This window comes from Dryobates pubescens, chromosome 13 (assembly GCF_014839835.1).
Source record: "Dryobates pubescens isolate bDryPub1 chromosome 13, bDryPub1.pri, whole genome shotgun sequence".
In the NCBI taxonomy this organism is placed as follows: domain Eukaryota; kingdom Metazoa; phylum Chordata; class Aves; order Piciformes; family Picidae; genus Dryobates; species Dryobates pubescens.
The window spans coordinates 4,896,865-4,915,254 of NC_071624.1; the positions used below are offsets into that span (position 1 = coordinate 4,896,865).

The 18,390-nt window shown below is 39.9% G+C and overlaps 1 protein-coding gene across 1 annotated transcript in view; it reads right to left on the bottom strand.

Annotated features, from left to right (window-relative positions):
* ARMC8 (armadillo repeat containing 8) overlaps positions 1–18,390 on the bottom strand; it is a 70,958-nt gene that overhangs the window by 4,686 nt on the left and 47,882 nt on the right. Inside the window, exons 10-17 of the mRNA XM_054167092.1 lie at positions 14,822–14,882; positions 10,723–10,923; positions 8,779–8,874; positions 7,299–7,381; positions 6,675–6,756; positions 4,257–4,343; positions 1,896–1,988; positions 1,279–1,428 (exon numbers count right to left, since the gene is read on the bottom strand). Of these exons, the coding sequence (XP_054023067.1) occupies positions 1,279–1,428; positions 1,896–1,988; positions 4,257–4,343; positions 6,675–6,756; positions 7,299–7,381; positions 8,779–8,874; positions 10,723–10,923; positions 14,822–14,882 (853 nt within the window). The remainder of the gene's footprint in view (positions 1–1,278; positions 1,429–1,895; positions 1,989–4,256; positions 4,344–6,674; positions 6,757–7,298; positions 7,382–8,778; positions 8,875–10,722; positions 10,924–14,821; positions 14,883–18,390) is intronic.

The window sequence follows — 18,390 nt, forward strand, 5'->3', positions numbered from 1 at the left end:
GGTTTGGAGAAATAAGCCTTAGATATTGCTCATCATCTAGGAAAACTGTCTCAATTGAAAAGACTTAAGACATAAAAGACCATTTGATCACATAAACATCTGTACTAGAATGAAATTAATCATCAGAGTGACAGAAAAAATGAAACTAGATCTACTGGATTAACTGACACCAAAACTCAAGAGTGCCAGCAAACAGCCACCAGAGATTACCATCAGCACACGGCACGCTACAATTTAACGTGTTAGAGATTCCAGTAGGACTTCTTAAAATTGCTAACAACAAGACCTCATTTGAAATCTGCTGGATGAGAAAGTCTGGAGTGAGCTTTGGGTAGAGAACGAAAATGTCGGTTGGTTCTGGCTCTAAAACATACTACAGGAAGTAGGTGAAGTTGGGACGTAGTTTCAGATGAATAATATCTCAAGTGATAATGAGACTCTGCTGTCAAGAACTCAGTGTGAATTTAATGAATGACTGGTCATTAAATATATTTTCACTTTAAGACAGAGCTAAGTTTCTATGGAACTTATTGAGACTCAACGAGCACAGACATCAGAAGATTTTTTGCAGTGACCTTTTTATGGTAGAAACACAATAGGTGACACATGCACAGCAGAGGCTTCATGGGTTTTTTCCCCCACAAAAATGTTGGCTTGCCAAATGTTTGCTGCATGTTTTCCCTCTGTTCTTCACAGGGGACTACCCCTTTCTTTTCCTCCACCAATATCTCTTTCTCCCTGTCAAAAACAATTCATGGGCTTACATTTTCAAACCATTTTATTTCAGTCTGTAAAATGAACATATGCATTTTGTAAGTGCACAGTCCCACAGTCAAATTTTAAAAGCCAGTGCTACCTATATAGCTGGACAAGAACAGAAGTGTGTCAGGTGTCAAGGAGGAATCAACACAGGTATCCTTATGACGTAGCTCTCTGTAAACTGACTCAACAGTGCAACCCTTTTATTGTTGTTCTGGACTAGTTTCACAGATAAACTTTGGAAAATAATTCTGCTGAAAGCCAAATGCAGTGAACAGTAAATGCAACTGCCTAATTCTGTAGTTGGTAATAATTATAAATTTCAGTGGATGCAGAGAATTCTTTCACTGACTGGTACATTTGGTTACAGATGTTTGGATAAATCCAAAGGCCTCAGTTTTAGCAATGAGGCAACCATTTATCTTAATCAGAAGAATAACTTGTCTTTTATTTATTAATTTGCATTGTCTGCACGTTTGGCCACCTGTAAGAAGAAGGTCTGATTGCAGCTTTACTTACTGGGCGAGTAGATAGAAGATTCCTGAGCAGTCCCAAAGTTTTCATCAGAACATTTACATCAGAATCAGAAAGCAGCTGGAATAACTGCTCTGTGCTCAGACCTCGTAAGATGTCTGATTTGATCTTCTGTTCTGCTTGAAATGCCATATTCTGAAAGAGACAGAATGTGCTTCATGTTTTACCTTGAATGTAGATTTTGACTCCTTCAGAAGCCTAGCACCTGGAAGCATACATCCTTGCTGGAACTAATCCTGGAAAGATTGTATTTCTGAGGAACTGCTACGCAGTGTATTCAACTTCCATGTGGTCCTATGGCTGACCAGGTTATTACCTACTTTTATTTGTCCCCTGGCATGCTACTGACACTACTTAACTGGTTCCATGAATGATCTTGGCAACCAAAATTGCTATCGGAACTGAAGAATTTATTTTATTTAATGGACTAATTGATGAAGCATTCCAGGCTGATACAGTTTTCCTTCAGTAGTTAAGTGGAAACACAAGCCAGGTTTCAACTATGTTATTTTTAATAACAACTGAGGAGTTCCTTAAGTTACATTCCCAAACTTCTTCAGAAGCAAATCACAAGCAGCATTTCATCAGTGTGTTCTACTTACCATTAAAGCCCAAATGCCGTTCACCCGCAAGGCAAGGTTTTCACTCTGTGTCAAACTACATAGAAGTTCTATGGCTCCTGATTCTAAAATTGGCTAAAATTAAGAGGAAGGAGGGGGAAAAAAAAACCACACTCTTTAAGCAGACTAGTTAGACACATACACAAATGTAAATATAATAGGAAAAAAGTCTTGCTTGCATCTTAATCTTGAGCTTACCAGATGTCCAGCTCACTCACATGAACTGGCCAAGCCACACCCTATAGTCATAAGCATTAAAAGGTAGGTTCTTATGAAAAAGAGGACAGCTTCATCCTGGTGAGTATCTGTGTATGTGTACACAGGTATATACACAGCCATATACATACAGGTGTGACACTATACACACACCTGCCATGCTCACACAAGCAAATAGGTTTTCCCCAACAGCTTTCAGCGTGGGACTGCACTCCAAGGAGTCTTCCTCAAGCAACCATCTTTTTCAGTATCAAGTGGGACATATGTGACTGTTTAAAAGAGGTTAAGGATAATAAAAGCTACTTGGTATCTTTCCTGACCTACAGTCTTTGTGTGTAGCAATCAGACCAAACTAAAACCCAGGAGAAACATTTCAATATAGTAAAGGAAACTGGAGACTGTTCTTGATGATCAGATTGAAATGCAGCACATCTTCACATGACAGAGGAAATATCAATGCATGCATTTTTTCTTTCAAACTGATTAATGTAATAAAAGTTAAGTTTGGAACAGCTGCTTTCAACCTGAACCAAATGTGAAAGGCTAGTTTATCTAAGACCTGGAGACCTCATGGACTGAAAGGATTCATCCAATGAACTTACGAAGCTCTAGTCTGTAAGGGATTCCTTTCTTCCAGGTTACTGCTTCAAAACCAGTGAACAATTGAAATGATCTGAGTTTTCGGGAAGTTCTTTGGGTTTTTTAATCTGCTTGAGAGCTGACTCAGCCAGAAAACAGGAATGTGTGGGAAAGGCTGCACTTGTAGGAACAGGCTCCTCTCACTGAATAGCAGATCCCATACCAGAGCCGTGTCAGTTTGTGCCAAAGTCCACTTGGTCACAGTAGCTTGTGCTCTGCAATTAGATGCCAGTAATAAGATGTCCTGTTGCTGGCGGGCTCCTAGGCCTTCTCCACAGCCATAGCAAGTGGGACACATTCAAAAAGTGGTTTCGACTCAGATTTTTTATGGGGTAAAATCTAACACTTCTAACAATTAGCCTCATTTTGCACAAGCAGTATTTACTCTTGGCAATTACATTTTTGACAAGAACCACGTGTCAGTACTTCAGTCCAGTTTAGAGTGGAAATACAGTACCAACTGATCTGCAGTATAAATGAGAAAGCCTATGGAGCAGTGAACTGTCTCTCAGACACAATTAAAAGCACCAAGATCAAATGATCAAAGGAGGGTAAATCTAAGTGCCCACAGGAGTCCACATACACCACCATCATGTGTATGTTTGCTGTAATTAAGAAATAGCTAAGATGTGAAGAATTCTGGAGAACAGGTCTTATGAGGAGCAGCTGAGGGAGCTGGGGCTTACTCTGGGAAACAGGAGGCTGAGGGGAGACCTTCTCACTCTCTACAACCACCTGAAAGGAGGTTGGAGCCAGCTGGGTGCTGGTTTCTCCTCCCTAGTGACAAGTGATAGGGTGAGAGGAAAATGGCCTCAAGTTGCATCAGGAAAGATTTAGATTAGATATTAGGAAAAATGTCCTCCCTGAAAGGGTTCTTAAAGACTGTAGAAGGCTCAGCAGGGGAGTAGTGGAATCTCCCATCCCTGGAGATGTTTAAAAGAGGCAAAGAAGTGGTGCTGAGGGACATGGTTTAGCACCAGCCTTGGCAGAGTTGAGTAATGGTTGGACCTGATCATCTTAAAAGTCCTTCCCAATTGAAGCCATTCTATGACCCTTAAAATTGTTCCCTTATTATGAAGTATGGATATGTATGCATGATCTGTCCAGAAAACATACACTGCAGAACTCAAGAACAGATCTCCTGTATTGATCACTCAAAAATAAACCCCCCAAGACTCAGCAATGGCAGGGCTTTCATGATTACAGCAGTAACTCTCTAAGACAACAGATCACATTATCAGTTCTCAGTTTATTTTCTTCTTGCTAATGAACTGTCTAGATAGTGTTTTACAAGTAAAGAGAATCCAAAATGTTACGTCTATATTTAACTATTCAACCATCTTTATCTGTGACAGATAATCTGTAATCAGATGATTTGTTATTTACATCACAGCTCTACGGCGCTTCACAAGTAGTGGTTACCAATTAAGATACCTTTATCTGTAACTTTGGTCTGTTACCTCCTCTTGTCTGTGGATAAATACTAACCTCCTTGCTTGGGGAAAACTCCAGAAGAAGATTGCATAGCGTGGAAGATGCTACTACAAGAATTTCATTTGGAGCATTCTGTAAAACCTGCAGTCACAAAGGGGAGAGTAAGGAATCTCTGTTAACCAGTAGGATAAGGAAAGAATAATTTTGGAATGGAGTACCTGCAATTATGCTGCACTTTTAATATTCCATACTTAAGGAGCACAGCTTCTGCTTTGATGCTAGGAATGCAGATCCAGAGTGCTCATGTAATTCACTGTGATGATACACACCACATGACAAACTGCAGCAAAGCAGAAGCAGATTTGAAAGCTTTTAGGTCCAATTTAAAAAGAAAATGGTAGGAACGGATCCTTGCCCTGCAAAGCACACACACTCTGGCACTTCAGCTCTGCAGCCATTCTCTCAGAGAGGAGACTATGTCCCACAGTGCACCTCTGTGCCACGCTTTAGAGACAAGTGGTAGAAGCTCCAAGAGGAACCTCCTCTATTCTCCTGTACCTCAATCACAGGACAAGAGGATAAATTTCCCCATGACCATCCTTTCAGAAAAGCAAGCAGCCTGGAACAAGTTATACTCTCTCTTGTCTGTGCTTAGGTCCCCAATGCCAACACATGCCATTTGTAAACAGAGCAACTCTTCTGCATCTTCTGAGAAAACTCGGTGAGGAAGTAGGCATGGAGGCTACAACTGTTCCTTTAGCAACTAAAGGGGGAAATGGTGGGGTTGTTCTGTACTACCTTCTGTTTCAGAGCAGGGAGCAAATGTGAACAACTGCTGCATTTACAGAGGATGGGACTACAGTACCTGCATGTAAGTCCTACAGTTTCAGGCAATGTCCATGCTGTATGCAGCTAGACATGGTAGGGGAGAAAGAAAGGACTTGCGGAATTATTAATCTAGATTGAAATTTAACTTACCTTTATTTACTATTCTTTTTTTTTTTCTATTAAGAATAACTCTGGATGGTTTGGGATAAATATACAAGTTTCTGACTTCAGCTTATTTAATACAAATTAAAATGAACAACTGCCAGCAGCTGTGTTTACACAGGAATCTGACATCTACATTTGCAGGTTGTTTTTAACATATGGCCCTCTTTTTCTGCTAGCTGTGCTTCTTCAAGCAATTCTGTCATTTTTCTCTTCAATATTTTCATGTTTCACCTTTCTTAAACTTTTAAGACAATCAACCTATTCCCTCCAAGCCCTTTCACAAGTCCTGTGTCACAGGATTATTACAGTATAGTGATAACAAAACTCACATGGGTCAAACCTCCCCTGTAAGTCTAATGAATTGGATATCCATGGATCAGTATCAATTCACACACGTACACTGTCAGAAAATACTTTCCCCATCATTTCTTTTATGAAACTGTAAGGAAAAGTAGGCTCATACTTGAGAGCCTCTAATTCATGGCAAGCAACGTAACAGACTAAGAGGGCTTCTTGGTGTGTATCCATCAAGATGGCCAGAGGCTATAGTGTAACTAGTGAGTCCATAACTTGTGAAAACTAGGACATAAGCAGAACAGAGGAAGTCAGGCCTGAATAAAGCATCACCGAGCACTACGACCAGCCAGCTTCTTGCAGAATGAAGCTTTGGAGAATCAGCTCATACAGCAGCCCTGTTAGCAGACTCATCAGATCGTTTCTAGAGGCACCACTTCCCTTGGACTGGCTCTTTTATTTCTGAATAGACTCAAGTCTGCCTCAGGTGATTCTCATGGATGCCAATACTGACCAAGCATTCAGGCTACTCACTAGCAGGCTTGGTCTGTTCCCCGTTTTTGAGGTCTAAAAGATGTTGAAACTGAGAAACGAAGTTTATCTGCACTTAATGACACTCACATTACACATATGCCTTACATATTTTGATGTCATTCAACCTTGTGAACAATTGCATTATATTAAAATGTCTCTTTTTTAAAGGCCTTGCTGAGCTCTTCGGCTTCAGCTTCTACAACGAGATCCAGAAGGCAGAGAATTACAGGAGAAAACACAGATATAAATTCTGTTGTGGGGCTCACAAACCAAGTCTGAAATATGCAATCCAGCCTGAGCCTGAAGCCACAAGAGATATAATCCTCCTAGTGCTCTATATCAATATTAAGGATAACTCAAGTCTGACCCACTGATCACTCAGGGAAAAAAAAAAACCACCACCACCACCACACCAAAACACCCACACACAAACAAAAAGGCAACCAAAAAAATCAAGTATGGACCGCAGTTCCCCCTGCTGGGCTTGCCTTTTGTTGACTTAGGACTCCTAGGAAAAGGTAGTGGAATTTTGATTTCCAGATAATTTCTATGATAATTCCACAGAAAGTTATGCAGATTGAACAGACACTGCATCACCCTTGAATGGAACACAACACCTCAGTAGCGGAGACCTAACTTTTCTTTACTTACCTTCATTAAAGGTTTCCATACAGCATGATCCTGAAAACTTGTCCTGAGCTGCTGTACAGAACGGGACAAACTGTGCAAACATCTGTAATGGAAGAGAAACCTTCACTGTGAAACACACACACACTCACATGTACAGTACTGTCATACACACATTGCTTCCACACAAAAGTCACAGTCTCCAGCTGTGCCAGGGGAGGGTTAGACTCGAAGTGAGGAAAAAGTTCTTCACTGAGCGAGTCATTCGTCATTGGAATGGGCTGCCCAGGGAGGTGGTGGAGCCGCCGTCCCTGGAGGTGTTCAAGGGGAGATTGGACCTGGCACTTGGTGCCATGGTCTAGTTGTGAGGTCTGTTGGGACAGGTTGGACTTGATGATCCTTGGGGTCTCTTCCAACCTTAGTTAGTTAGTTAAAGATTCAGCTTAGAATTTACTCGTAGTAGACTCTGAAGAGAAAAAAAGAAAGTATTGTACTAGACCAGGATAACTTCTTCATCTTCCTATTAAAATTTCCAACAGTAGCAATTACTTCAATTTAGCTTTTGAAAAATTAGCAGAAATTCTAACAGGTACAGCATCAGACTAGGACAAGACTGAAGTATTTGTATGAAAGAGAAAAGCCTCCTACCTGACTGCAGCTAATCGCACCTTGATACTAGATTCAGACAACCCATTAACAATACGGTCCATCATATTTTCAGTCTCAATGATCTGGAGAAGAAAAGAATTAATGTTGCATGAAGACAACAGTAAACATTTATGGGTTCTTTGGTTTTTATCTGCCACATTTTAAATACTGCATATAAAACCTTTTTGCTACAAACAGCAAGCCACACCCTCCTCCCAGATTAAGGGCAAGTCTTGTGTATCTGCATACAATGTAGGAAAAAAGCCTACAACCAACATTCTGTGCTCTGCTACTGCTTTCAAAATGAGTTTAATAATCACCAAGAAATAAGAGGGTCATACAACCCTTAATGTAATTTTAAAACAAAACACAGCATGTGTGAATGCACACAATATATACAAGCAACAGATTAGAGACACCTTGTAAAGCCATCTGGAAGAAAACAGGGTAGTTCACCTACCATAGTTAGACATAACCAGAACCAGCACATAAGGCTAAGACAACAGGGAGTTAATACTATGATGAAAGATGGCTTTCATATAACAAAGCAACTTCTGTCATGTACACACCCATCACTTATTAAAAACAAATGTTGGATGTGTAAACAAAGGATCCTTGCTATTAACTAAAGAAGTTCATCCTGCAACAAAGGAGAAATTTATGGGCTTGAATTCTGTAAGACCCTGAAAGGTTGCCCACTGATAAATCTTTCTGATCATTATCATTTCAATAATGTGTTTTCCTGTCTCCTTCTTGACTAGATCTTTCTTCCTTCGGTTTTTCCTCTTTAACAGTAAATAAACTCAGAAAATCCTCCTGCCTCCATGCTTGACAGAACTGCCTCATTTTAAGAATGATGCTTTTATTCATTCATTGTTTAATTTCTCTTCACTTTCCACACATATAATAAACTACATTAGTGTTCCTATCAGAGAAGAGAGCTGGATGATGTTTGAACAGAGTTTGTTATCCCTCACACAACTCCTTTGTTGTGACAGTGTAAGCTCCCTTGGTCACTTCAGAAAGTGGACCAAATTGCTTCCCAATACAATTAAGGCCTATTTTTGAGAAAAGATTTGCTTTCTAAGAGGATACATGACAACAGTGGTATATTCTGTCTCTCAGAACATGGGTCACAGAAACTACTCATGACAATAATATTCTTGCACAAATTATGAGTATCTAGGAGCACAACATGTTCAAAGGCAACTTATTGTGAAAAATCTAGCTCATCGCTGTGAAGATGTTTACACAAACTTTAGTTTTACGTTTTGTTGCAGCAAAACATCCATTTTTGTTCAAACCCTATGCACAGAAAGTGCAATCTTAAAAGTTTATATTCATGCAAGCAGGAAGAGAGACTATTTCAACCTATTTACACCACAAACATAAATTAGAAGGGTACAAATTCTTGCACTGCCTTTCAGCCTAGCCTTCACCTCCATCTTTGCCTAGTGGCTAACGTTTTTCACAGGTTCACCTTTTTTCGGATGTCTTCGTCATTCGCTCCCAGGGAAGCATAGAGCTTAAAAGCAGCCTGGCGCAGTTCGTGGGCATGCTTCAAATCGTGGTCAAGCTATTTAAACAAAGCACAGGTATCAAACTTAGACACTCAAAAACTATAGGCTTTACATTCTTACTTGATGCAAACCAGTGCTTTTATTTACCACACCAAGGGCAGCCAGAAACACAAATGAACTGGTCTTCCATTAGTTGATGTCCACCTTTACCAACCAAACTCAGTAACTGGTTTAAGAATATGGGTCATTTCTCTGCTGAGTTACAGATAAGCCAGTCTCAACAATTCGAAGCCAAAAATCCTTCATCAAGTTACAACCCTCTCCATACCATATTCAGGCAAAAATCATTATTATTGATCCTACAGAAACTTACAGGAAGGAGACAGGAAATGTGAATAATATTGGGAAAGAATCAAGGGAAGCTTTATCAAGAGACTGAAACAAAAGCATGAACCAAAGCTAGTCTCTCAAAGGACCTTCATTTTAAGCTGGATATTTATTTCCAGCTTCTGCTGTAAAGGACAAAAGTTGCTCTGGAGGTTTCCAGAAGGTAGGTTCTTAAAAACAGGTGCTACAGGGGTGGATTAGGGTGATGCATCACTGGATAAGCTGCTCAGTAACCAGAAAAAGCTGCTCAGGGATATGATAATTAATAGAAGCACTATCTATATGGATCATTACAAGTTCCCAAGATGCATGAGAAGAGCACAGAGCAAGAGTATGGAGCCTTGACTTCAGAAGAGCAGACCTGGAGGAGCAGATTGGGTGTACCCTGGATTGTTCAGCCAGGAGAAGAGAAGGTTGAATGAAAACCTACAAGCAGCCCTCCGATTCCTAAAAGGAGAGCATGGAGCCAGAATCTTTATGGAGGTGCATAGCAAAGGAAGGAGAGTCAACAGTCACATCAAAACAGGAAAGGTTCTTACTGGATATAAGAAAGAAATAAAAACTCACTATTAGAACTGTCAAACATTGGAAGGGATTGCTGGGAGAGGTTGTTTCATATCCATTCTTAGCAGTTCTTACAAGCCAACTGGATTTCTAAGCAATCTCAGCGCTCAGAGAGCTGACTCTGAGCAAAAAATTAAGACTTGCAGACCTCCTCCTGTTCTTTCTAATGGGAATGATCCTACGATTCCAAATGCCCTCAAAATGCTGTACCAAAGCATTCCACAAACTGATGCAATATTTGAAGTCTACACAAAATCCCAGAAAAATGCTAGTACTAAGCAGCAAAGCACCAAGATAAAGAACTGTCAAGAATTAAGCTGTATGAGTAATTCTCACTGGTGCAGCTGTATTGGAACAAAACGTATTAGATCATTGTTAAAAACACTTAAAACAGACAAGTAATCTGGTTGGCATGGCCTTCACATAGATTTCACCTTACAGGGTGTAAGTCAGAAGATCCTTTACAAAGTAAGCGCTCTGGCTTCCCAGCTGACTGTTGTTACAGACTTGCTGAACATTCAGAGCAGTGCCATAATATTTATAATTGCCTTGCTCACATCTGGAACCTGGTAATTTTTTTGATTACTACAGTCATTGGCCATAACTCCCCAGGCAGGTGCTAAACTGCCTTCTGCTTACTTAATTCTACACTGTAAATATTTTTTAATACATATTTAATTCGCATTTTTACATAGAATTAAGGCACCTCTATATAAGGAATCAGTCCCATTGTATAGAAATCAGGCTACCTCTTGGCCCTGTTTCAAAGAAAAAACAGGGCTCTGTAATGCACCTTTTTGGGGGTACTTTCTAGAAAACAGACTCAGCAAGAGGACAAGTGAATAGGAGGAATTCCAACACAGGTTTGAAATAGAACACAAATATACCCCGAGCCCATTTATTACTGCTTTTGCACATTTTTCAAAGCTTCAGATCTGGGCAGGGAAACATACCCTCTTGATATCAGTGATTGCACTCACTGAGCTGGGATACTTGAAGTAGTCAGCAAGCATCACAATGAGGTGGTCAGTAATGCTGGCAATTCTTTGGAGCTCCACATCTGTTTCAATCAAGTAGGCCAATGTTTCTGCTCCTTCTACTCGCTCCTCCAGCAGTCTTTCCTTACTACACATTCGAACCAAACATGGCAGAGTCTGAAAAGTTGAAAAATAAAATAGAACAGAAAAAAAATGCCAGCACTGCTTAGTGCAGCTATGTTCAGAAAAAAGATCACAAAAACAGTGAAACAGCTATCCTAGAGCAATTCTCAACAATATTCCTTAGATCAGTACCTTCAGACAAAAGCGCTTCAGTGTTTTTTACAGACTACAGACATAGAAATCGCTCAGTACACAGTAGGCTCAGAAATTCTAAGGACACTGTAGGTTACTTTCAATAAACTTCTTGCACAGCCAGAACTAGTCTGCATGAATGCAATGTTTAGAAGTGACCACGGTCAAAGTTCCACAAAAGCTAAATAAAGTAAAGTAGAGTAGCATAGTGTAGCAAAGAAGTACTTAATCTCTCCTCCTCTTTCGCAATCTAAGGTTAACTAAGGACAATGCAGACTAATCTCAGTGCTTGACCCATGTAGGCTGCTAGGGGTAGTAGGGAAGGGAGCACTATCCCTAAGTAGTATATTTGGCCAACCAGAAATTTCCACTTGGAATCCAGGTCCATTCTGTCTTATCCTGACATATTCCCCCTCAATTCACATCATTAAATAGGCAAGATTCTTCTCTCCATTCCACAAGTAAGGAAGCAGTGTTACAGGACTTGATGCTACCACAAGGATTATCATTTAGATTGTGAATCTTCCACCTAAGCCAGTTAGCCTAAGCACCTCCTCTCCATGTACCTGTCACTTAAAGACATCAGGTAAGACTTTCAGCCTGAACAGCATTTAATTAGTACTATACTTTCAATTCTATAGAATTCAAAACTGTCCCATAATGATTAAACATCATCAGTTTCAATTACGAGGCTGACAAAGTTTTAAAACTGAGTTCAGCATAAAATAAATCATGGAAGGTGTATATAAGCTCTCCAAAAACATTACATTCAGGTTGAGTAAGAAAGAAAAAAAGTGGAATTCCATGTCTAAATCACAAAAATAATGCACTTCCCAATTCCTTCCAAGGTTAAATGGCCTGAAAAGAGCTATTTCTTGGAATTCTAGGACTAAATGTTATGTCACTGGCAGCAAGTATCCAAGAAACACAAATCTCATACTTTTTAACTTTAAGCAATCCCCTAAGTTTAAAATGAAACAAAATCAAGAATTCTGAAGACATATTTTAACTGTTCCATTAGCCCTATAGGTCAGTATGACCAAGATAATGCAGAGGAGTGTTAGAAGTGCATTACGAAGAGCTACAAAGCATATCTGACCTTTTCTGGTTAGCTGATAGAAATCTGAAAATGGACTGTAAGATGAAATACTTAATTAATGTGGTATTGCTGGGATGTGTTACATTAAGTGGATAAGCTGTCATTTTTTGTTATTAGGATTCCAAATAAAATCCATGATTTACCAGCCTTCTCTGCCTGCTCCCCACCCCAACTGACTTTATTTTTTCATGTGTAACAGGCCAACCCCCTACTCAAACTGGGCAAAGAGAACAAATCAAAACCATTTTGGAAACTCACATCCCTTGACTGTCCTCCAAATGAAGAAAATTTGATAGCAAAGGGTCAAAGTTGTCTTCAATAATTTCTGAAATCTAAAGAAGGGCATTGCTTTAATTCACTAGAGATCAAATAATTAGTGATTGGATTTACCACGGACTGAGACAGTATGTTATCTTAAAACTACAAGCTCTTGGAATGACCCAGAAGAAAAGAGAAATTACCTGAGTTGTCTGAACAAGGCAAGAAGGTTCTGTGCCTTTCTTGTGTCCTCACTCTTTCATCTACACTCAAGTATTACAAGAAATTTTAGTCCACAGCTTAAACCATGTATTTGTCCTGAAGCAGCTTCCATGAAAAAGAAAGTGCTCCTGTTGCTGTGGGCTGGCAAGTAAACCAGGTCATAATGTTTTGAAAGGACTGTAGTTATACATCTGCCCCAGGTGGCAGAGCATGCACAGCTCCATGCAAAGGGTTAGCAGCCAGCTTGCAGAGATAACCTGCCTTTGCCTACAGCAGTAGCTCCCTTTTCTTCTCCACAGAGCAGAATAGTTCTGGAACTCACATATCCTTAGCAGGACATAGCCCAGCCTTAAGCAGACAGTGACAGATTTCTTAAAAATTAAAATTTTCAAAAGAAGAATGAGATTTACAGAAGTGAAATGGGTTGGGAGCATGGAATTGTCATCCTCAATCTGCACATGTTTTAAGGAGAAAGAAGAAAGATCAGAGTATTGGACAGTCTATCTGGAAAAAAATAAACAGGAGAACAAGGAAGAAGGATGCAGCTTGGCTTCCTCACTTGATGTAAGGCCAGATGCCTGTGCAGAAGGCATGTCACCATCAACACTGGAATGAAGTGCATTCTGGACTTCCTTGTGTAACAAGATAAGAGCCTTTTTATCAACTAACACATGGATTTCTCATTTGTTATTACCTGGAATGATGGACAGCAAAATCCCAGTAACAAAAGCTGTAGATATACCAGACTCTACAGCCACGGATACCCAAAGAAAGTTTTCTCATTGCACTGTCTTACATACATCCTACTCTTTCCCCAGCATTACCAACGAGTAGGACTAAGGGACAGCTCTTGACAATCTGGTTGTAGCTTTCCAGTTTAAAACATAAGCTTGCAGGAGTCATCAGGGGCATGGTTAGAAAGCAGTAACCAGTAGCCTTTGGTGGGCACTACTTGTTACTTTGTACGGTACACACAGCTATCTGCAGTGCCATGGACTTGCAGTGCAACCTCTGGTCACACATGCGCTTATTAGTTGTTAGTCTGTTCACAGGAGAACTGACAACCACAGAGGGACCTTCATAACCAAAGACAAAGAACTCCTGTAAAAGTCACTCAGTCTCAGATCACAAACCACCAAATCCTGATATTTACTGATTGGACCCTTCACTTGTTAAGCTCACTCCAAGAAAGCATGTGGTCTTCTCAATCTCAATCGCCAGCAGAGGGGAATATAATATACACACAGACATGTATATATATGTACACTCTTCAGGTATTTAAACTGCATTTCCATAAATCTGAACTATTTGTTATTTATTCTCTGGAATGAAGGATGCTGAAAAACATATTAAAAGTTTTGAAGTCTGCCAGACTGCTACAATAATTAACAAAGAAAGCAAACATGCTTTCTTATGGCAGAATTACAGGAGTATTTCACTGTCTCCTAAGAAACAAGCAGAGCATTATTACCTGATCTCCAGCTGCTCTGGTTGCTCATCAACAGCTTCCCCCCCCCATATGTTTTCTTTTTCCTTTTGACTAGCTTTAGAAGTGTGACTATTAAGAAAGACTAAATTCCTATAGAATATCATGACGTTTACTGCATTTCCTTGCAACATCACAGGCAGTATTGAAGAAAAAATACCAACCAAACAAATCCAGCGTTTGAGCATGGCAGTGACAGGGGTTTTTTTGGGTAACAAATTTCCCTCATCGAACTATGAAGCAGACAACTATGTACAAAACCACTGAAAACTGAGAAATCACCTGCTTGTGACAGGCTCCACATATAGATTGTGCAAGTATTCTGACTCCAGCCTTGTAAAATCAGCTGTGGAAAGTCAAGCCAGAACCTCCATGTACAGAGAGCAAGGCAGTAATGCTGTTTCCATGTTACTAAAAGGATTACAAACCTCAAATGGATGTGTGTCAAACTCTGGGTTATTTATTCCTGGATACTGACCTTTTAGTATGAGTCTTTATTTAAAACTTCTTTTAAAAGCCATGCATAAAGACACAAAGGGAAACTATGGAATTAATTAAAACAAAACCAAAACAAAACAGGAGTACTTGGTGCTTTGAAATCTTTAGTGCAACAGATTCTGTGCTGCATTTTATAAGGCAAATAAAACCAGGATAGTCCTAGGCAAAGAAAACATTTTGAACAGAAACCTGCTCACCTTAAGAACGATGCAAGAATCGTCTGTCCGTATTGCTCCAGCTCTGCACATGGAAGTAAGGCTGCAACAACATCATGAAACAAACATTCAGCTGTCAGTGGGTTCCACACTCTTAAGTAAGACTTTGTGGCAACCAACTGCCTAATGAAATGTACCTCCTGTGTTCCGCCTTTCTTTTTAATACTTATCAAAAGAAGTGTGACCAGCAGGAAAAGGGAGGTGATTCTCCCCACTCTGCTTTGCTCTCATGAGATCCTACCTGGAGTACTCTGACCAGTTCTGGTGCTCCCAGCATAAGAAAAACATAGAACTGCTGGAGTGGGTCCAGAGGAGGGCCCCAAAGATAATCAGAGGGCTGGAGCCCTATGGCAACAGGCTGAGAGGGCTGGGGCTGTTCAGCCTGGAGAAAAGAAGGCTTAGGCAGACCTTAGAGTGGCCTTCTAGTACCTGAAGGGGGCATGTGAAAAAGCTGAGGAGGGACTTTTTACAAGGACTTGTAGTGATACAATGACAAGGAATGGATTTAAGCTTGAGGAGGGTAGATTTAGACTGGGTATCAGAAAAAAGGTCCTTACCAGTAAGAGACACTGGAACAGTTTGCCCAGGGAGGTCATGGACACTCCCTTCCCACAGGTATTCAAAGGTTGGATGAGGCCTTGAGCTATATGGTCTAGTGGAAGGTATCCCTGCCTGTGCCAGGGGCATTGGCACTAGATGATCTTTAAGGTCCCTTCCAACCCAAACCATTCTATGATTCCATGATATGCATTTTCTAGACATGAACAAACTACTCCAGGCATAATTTTAAGCAGATTTCCAATGCAGAACATCTTGCTGGAGCACACATCGATACATATACCACACAACAGTTGAGAAAGTTCTAACCATCAAACTCAACTGATCCACAAACCTATTTGATAAAAATAGAAAAATTAACAACTTACATTAATATAAAAGGGCACTATATATAGACATGTCCTTTACTGCACACAGCATAGGCAAGCACTGAAAGCAATCAAGATAATCAATACAGGGTTGGTAGCTGACAGCTTAGAAACCAGTCAAGCTTTGCATTAGCCTACACAATGTGGTGGTGTTACGATGCTTGTCCACAGGCATGCCTTAGAACTCTACTGCAATGTGCACATCCTTGCTAATGATGAACCAAATTAAGTCTCTGACACTGAACTAAACCAGCATTTGATCTCTATTAGAGAATAACTTAGGCAGTGGGCATGACAACTCCAAGGTCTCCAACTGCAGTGCAGACAAACGCAGAAGTTGCTTTGTTAATTTACCTATTTTCATGCTCCAAGATACCAGAAATGTGAAGCAGTTCTCCACCAATAAAAGTGGTTAACAGGTTTGGGTTTTTTCCCAGCCCCACCACAAGAAAGTGAAATGAAGCTGGAGGATAACAGCTTTGCATTTGGTGCAGGGAACAGTCAAGTATCCTTTGTTTCTGCTTTTTAACTAAGCCATTGTAACTGGCTTTTATACCACAGGCCAGGTTAAAGACGTAAGTGAATTTCAGTAAAGGTGACTTAAAGCCAACATGTTCCACCTTTCATTTGGGCAGGTTAAAAGTGTACATATGGTCAATTTTGATTGTTCAGATAAGGAGCAGTAACATGCTAACAGACTGTAACAGTATTCTCTTCCATTGCATTCCCTGAACTCCTTTCAAGAGTTCTTTCACCTCTTAGAAGGTAACATCATTGATCCTGTTCCAAACACCTACCAGTGACAGACATAGGTAAACTCCCATGGCAAGAAGTCTTTTTACATATTACTTCTCAGAAGATAAAGGATAAGACTTGACTGTTAGCACAGAGATCATTTTACAACCATTCACCTCTAAAGCCTTGCAGCAGGAAATAGCCATTTGTAAACCTCAACAACCAGGAGGAAAGCACCCATCCTGCAGTTGCCACTTAGTCCAGCCAGACCCTCTTTGCCAGACAACGCAGCTTTATTTCAAACATGAAATACATTAAATATATTTTTACTTCAAATAGGCTTGGCTTAGCTAGAACAAATTCAGGTAATTTAAGTGGAAAAGGTTACTGCTCCACCTTGCTGCAAATCACACTCCTAAGAGGCTTACAGCTTTCCCTCCATGGCTACACTGCTCTTCCAGTGCAATTAAGAGGTACTTGGTTCTATTTCAATTGTTGAAAAACAAAGAGAAAGTCTTAAGATAGCCTTGTATGTCAGCCTGGATTCCAACAAATTTAACACAAGGCTTCACAAATCCATAAACACACCTTCTACATCCATGTTGCAAGAACACTGCTAACATAGCAGAGAGTAACTGCAGATTCATTGACCAAAGCTGGCAAGGGAGAAATGAAGTCTGATTTTGAAGCAAGAAAAAATAAAGATTCCAGACAATTTAACTTCCTGCTTTCATTAGGAGAAAAAAAAAAGAAGAGCAAGTCTTACTTGGAGGGAATCAAGTAGGGAATGGACTTATAGAAATGCCAGAAGGTCTTTGCAAGTCCCCAGGACTGTCGTGAATCTGAGGCCTTGAGTGTCCTGCTAAGGATGACTGCCTGTGGACTAATTGGAAACCCAGGATAACTATTTACTTTCCATTTTCCTGTAATTTTCTTTTAAACTTTTCACCATATCTTTTTATTCCGTGCTTTCAAAGGTCCACTTGAGCCAAAGTACTGCAAAGCAACAGCTAAAGATGAGATTGTCTACCCAAATTCTTTCAATTTGAAACAGATCAGTAAAGAATACTAACAGATCTGGGAATGTTGATCCCAGAATGAGACAACAGTCCAGAACCAGAACAATTCATTTCACTCCAACCTGCCATGATGACTTATCAACTGCTTTGTATCTCAAGATGAGTAAAATAAGTAATTTCTAATACTTAATTCTCTACATTCTCTCTGAATTCTCAAAGAAAAACATAAATCAAACAACAGAGACTGCCACAAAGTAGTTAATTTAACTTGCCTTCTTCATTAAGAATCACCTAACTAAACCAGTAAAACTAGACTTCATTAGACCAATTTGTGGTTGGAAGGGAGCATGGAAGGTCCCCAGACAGAACTCCCACATGGACTGGGGTTACCTAAGACAACCCCCACACACACATACATCTTTATAACTGCTTTTATGACTGGCAAAAGTACACAAGAGGCAATCCTACTTGGACCACTAGTCCCTCACCCAGAAACAAAAGCCTTTTCACTGAGACACGCGTCAATGAAATATCAAATCAGTGACCAAACTCTTGAGTTCTGTTTAAATTTTAGCAGTTTAAAGTCAGGGATAATTTTATCTCTTTATGTAATTTAAACATTAATTTATTCCATTATTATCAACACAACAAAATGAAAAGGGAGTCAACTCACAGCTTACGAAGAAAGAATAAACCCAGTGCTGCTGCCAGGAAACTTGGTCATGTCTTGTCACAAGGTAGACAATCATTATGAATATGAACATAAAGAAATGTGCCCACACCAGATGGGAAAGTTTTATTTGGACTACAAAATTAATAGCATCAATTCTGCTATATGAATTTATTTGAAGCTTAAAGATTAATCTTTTTT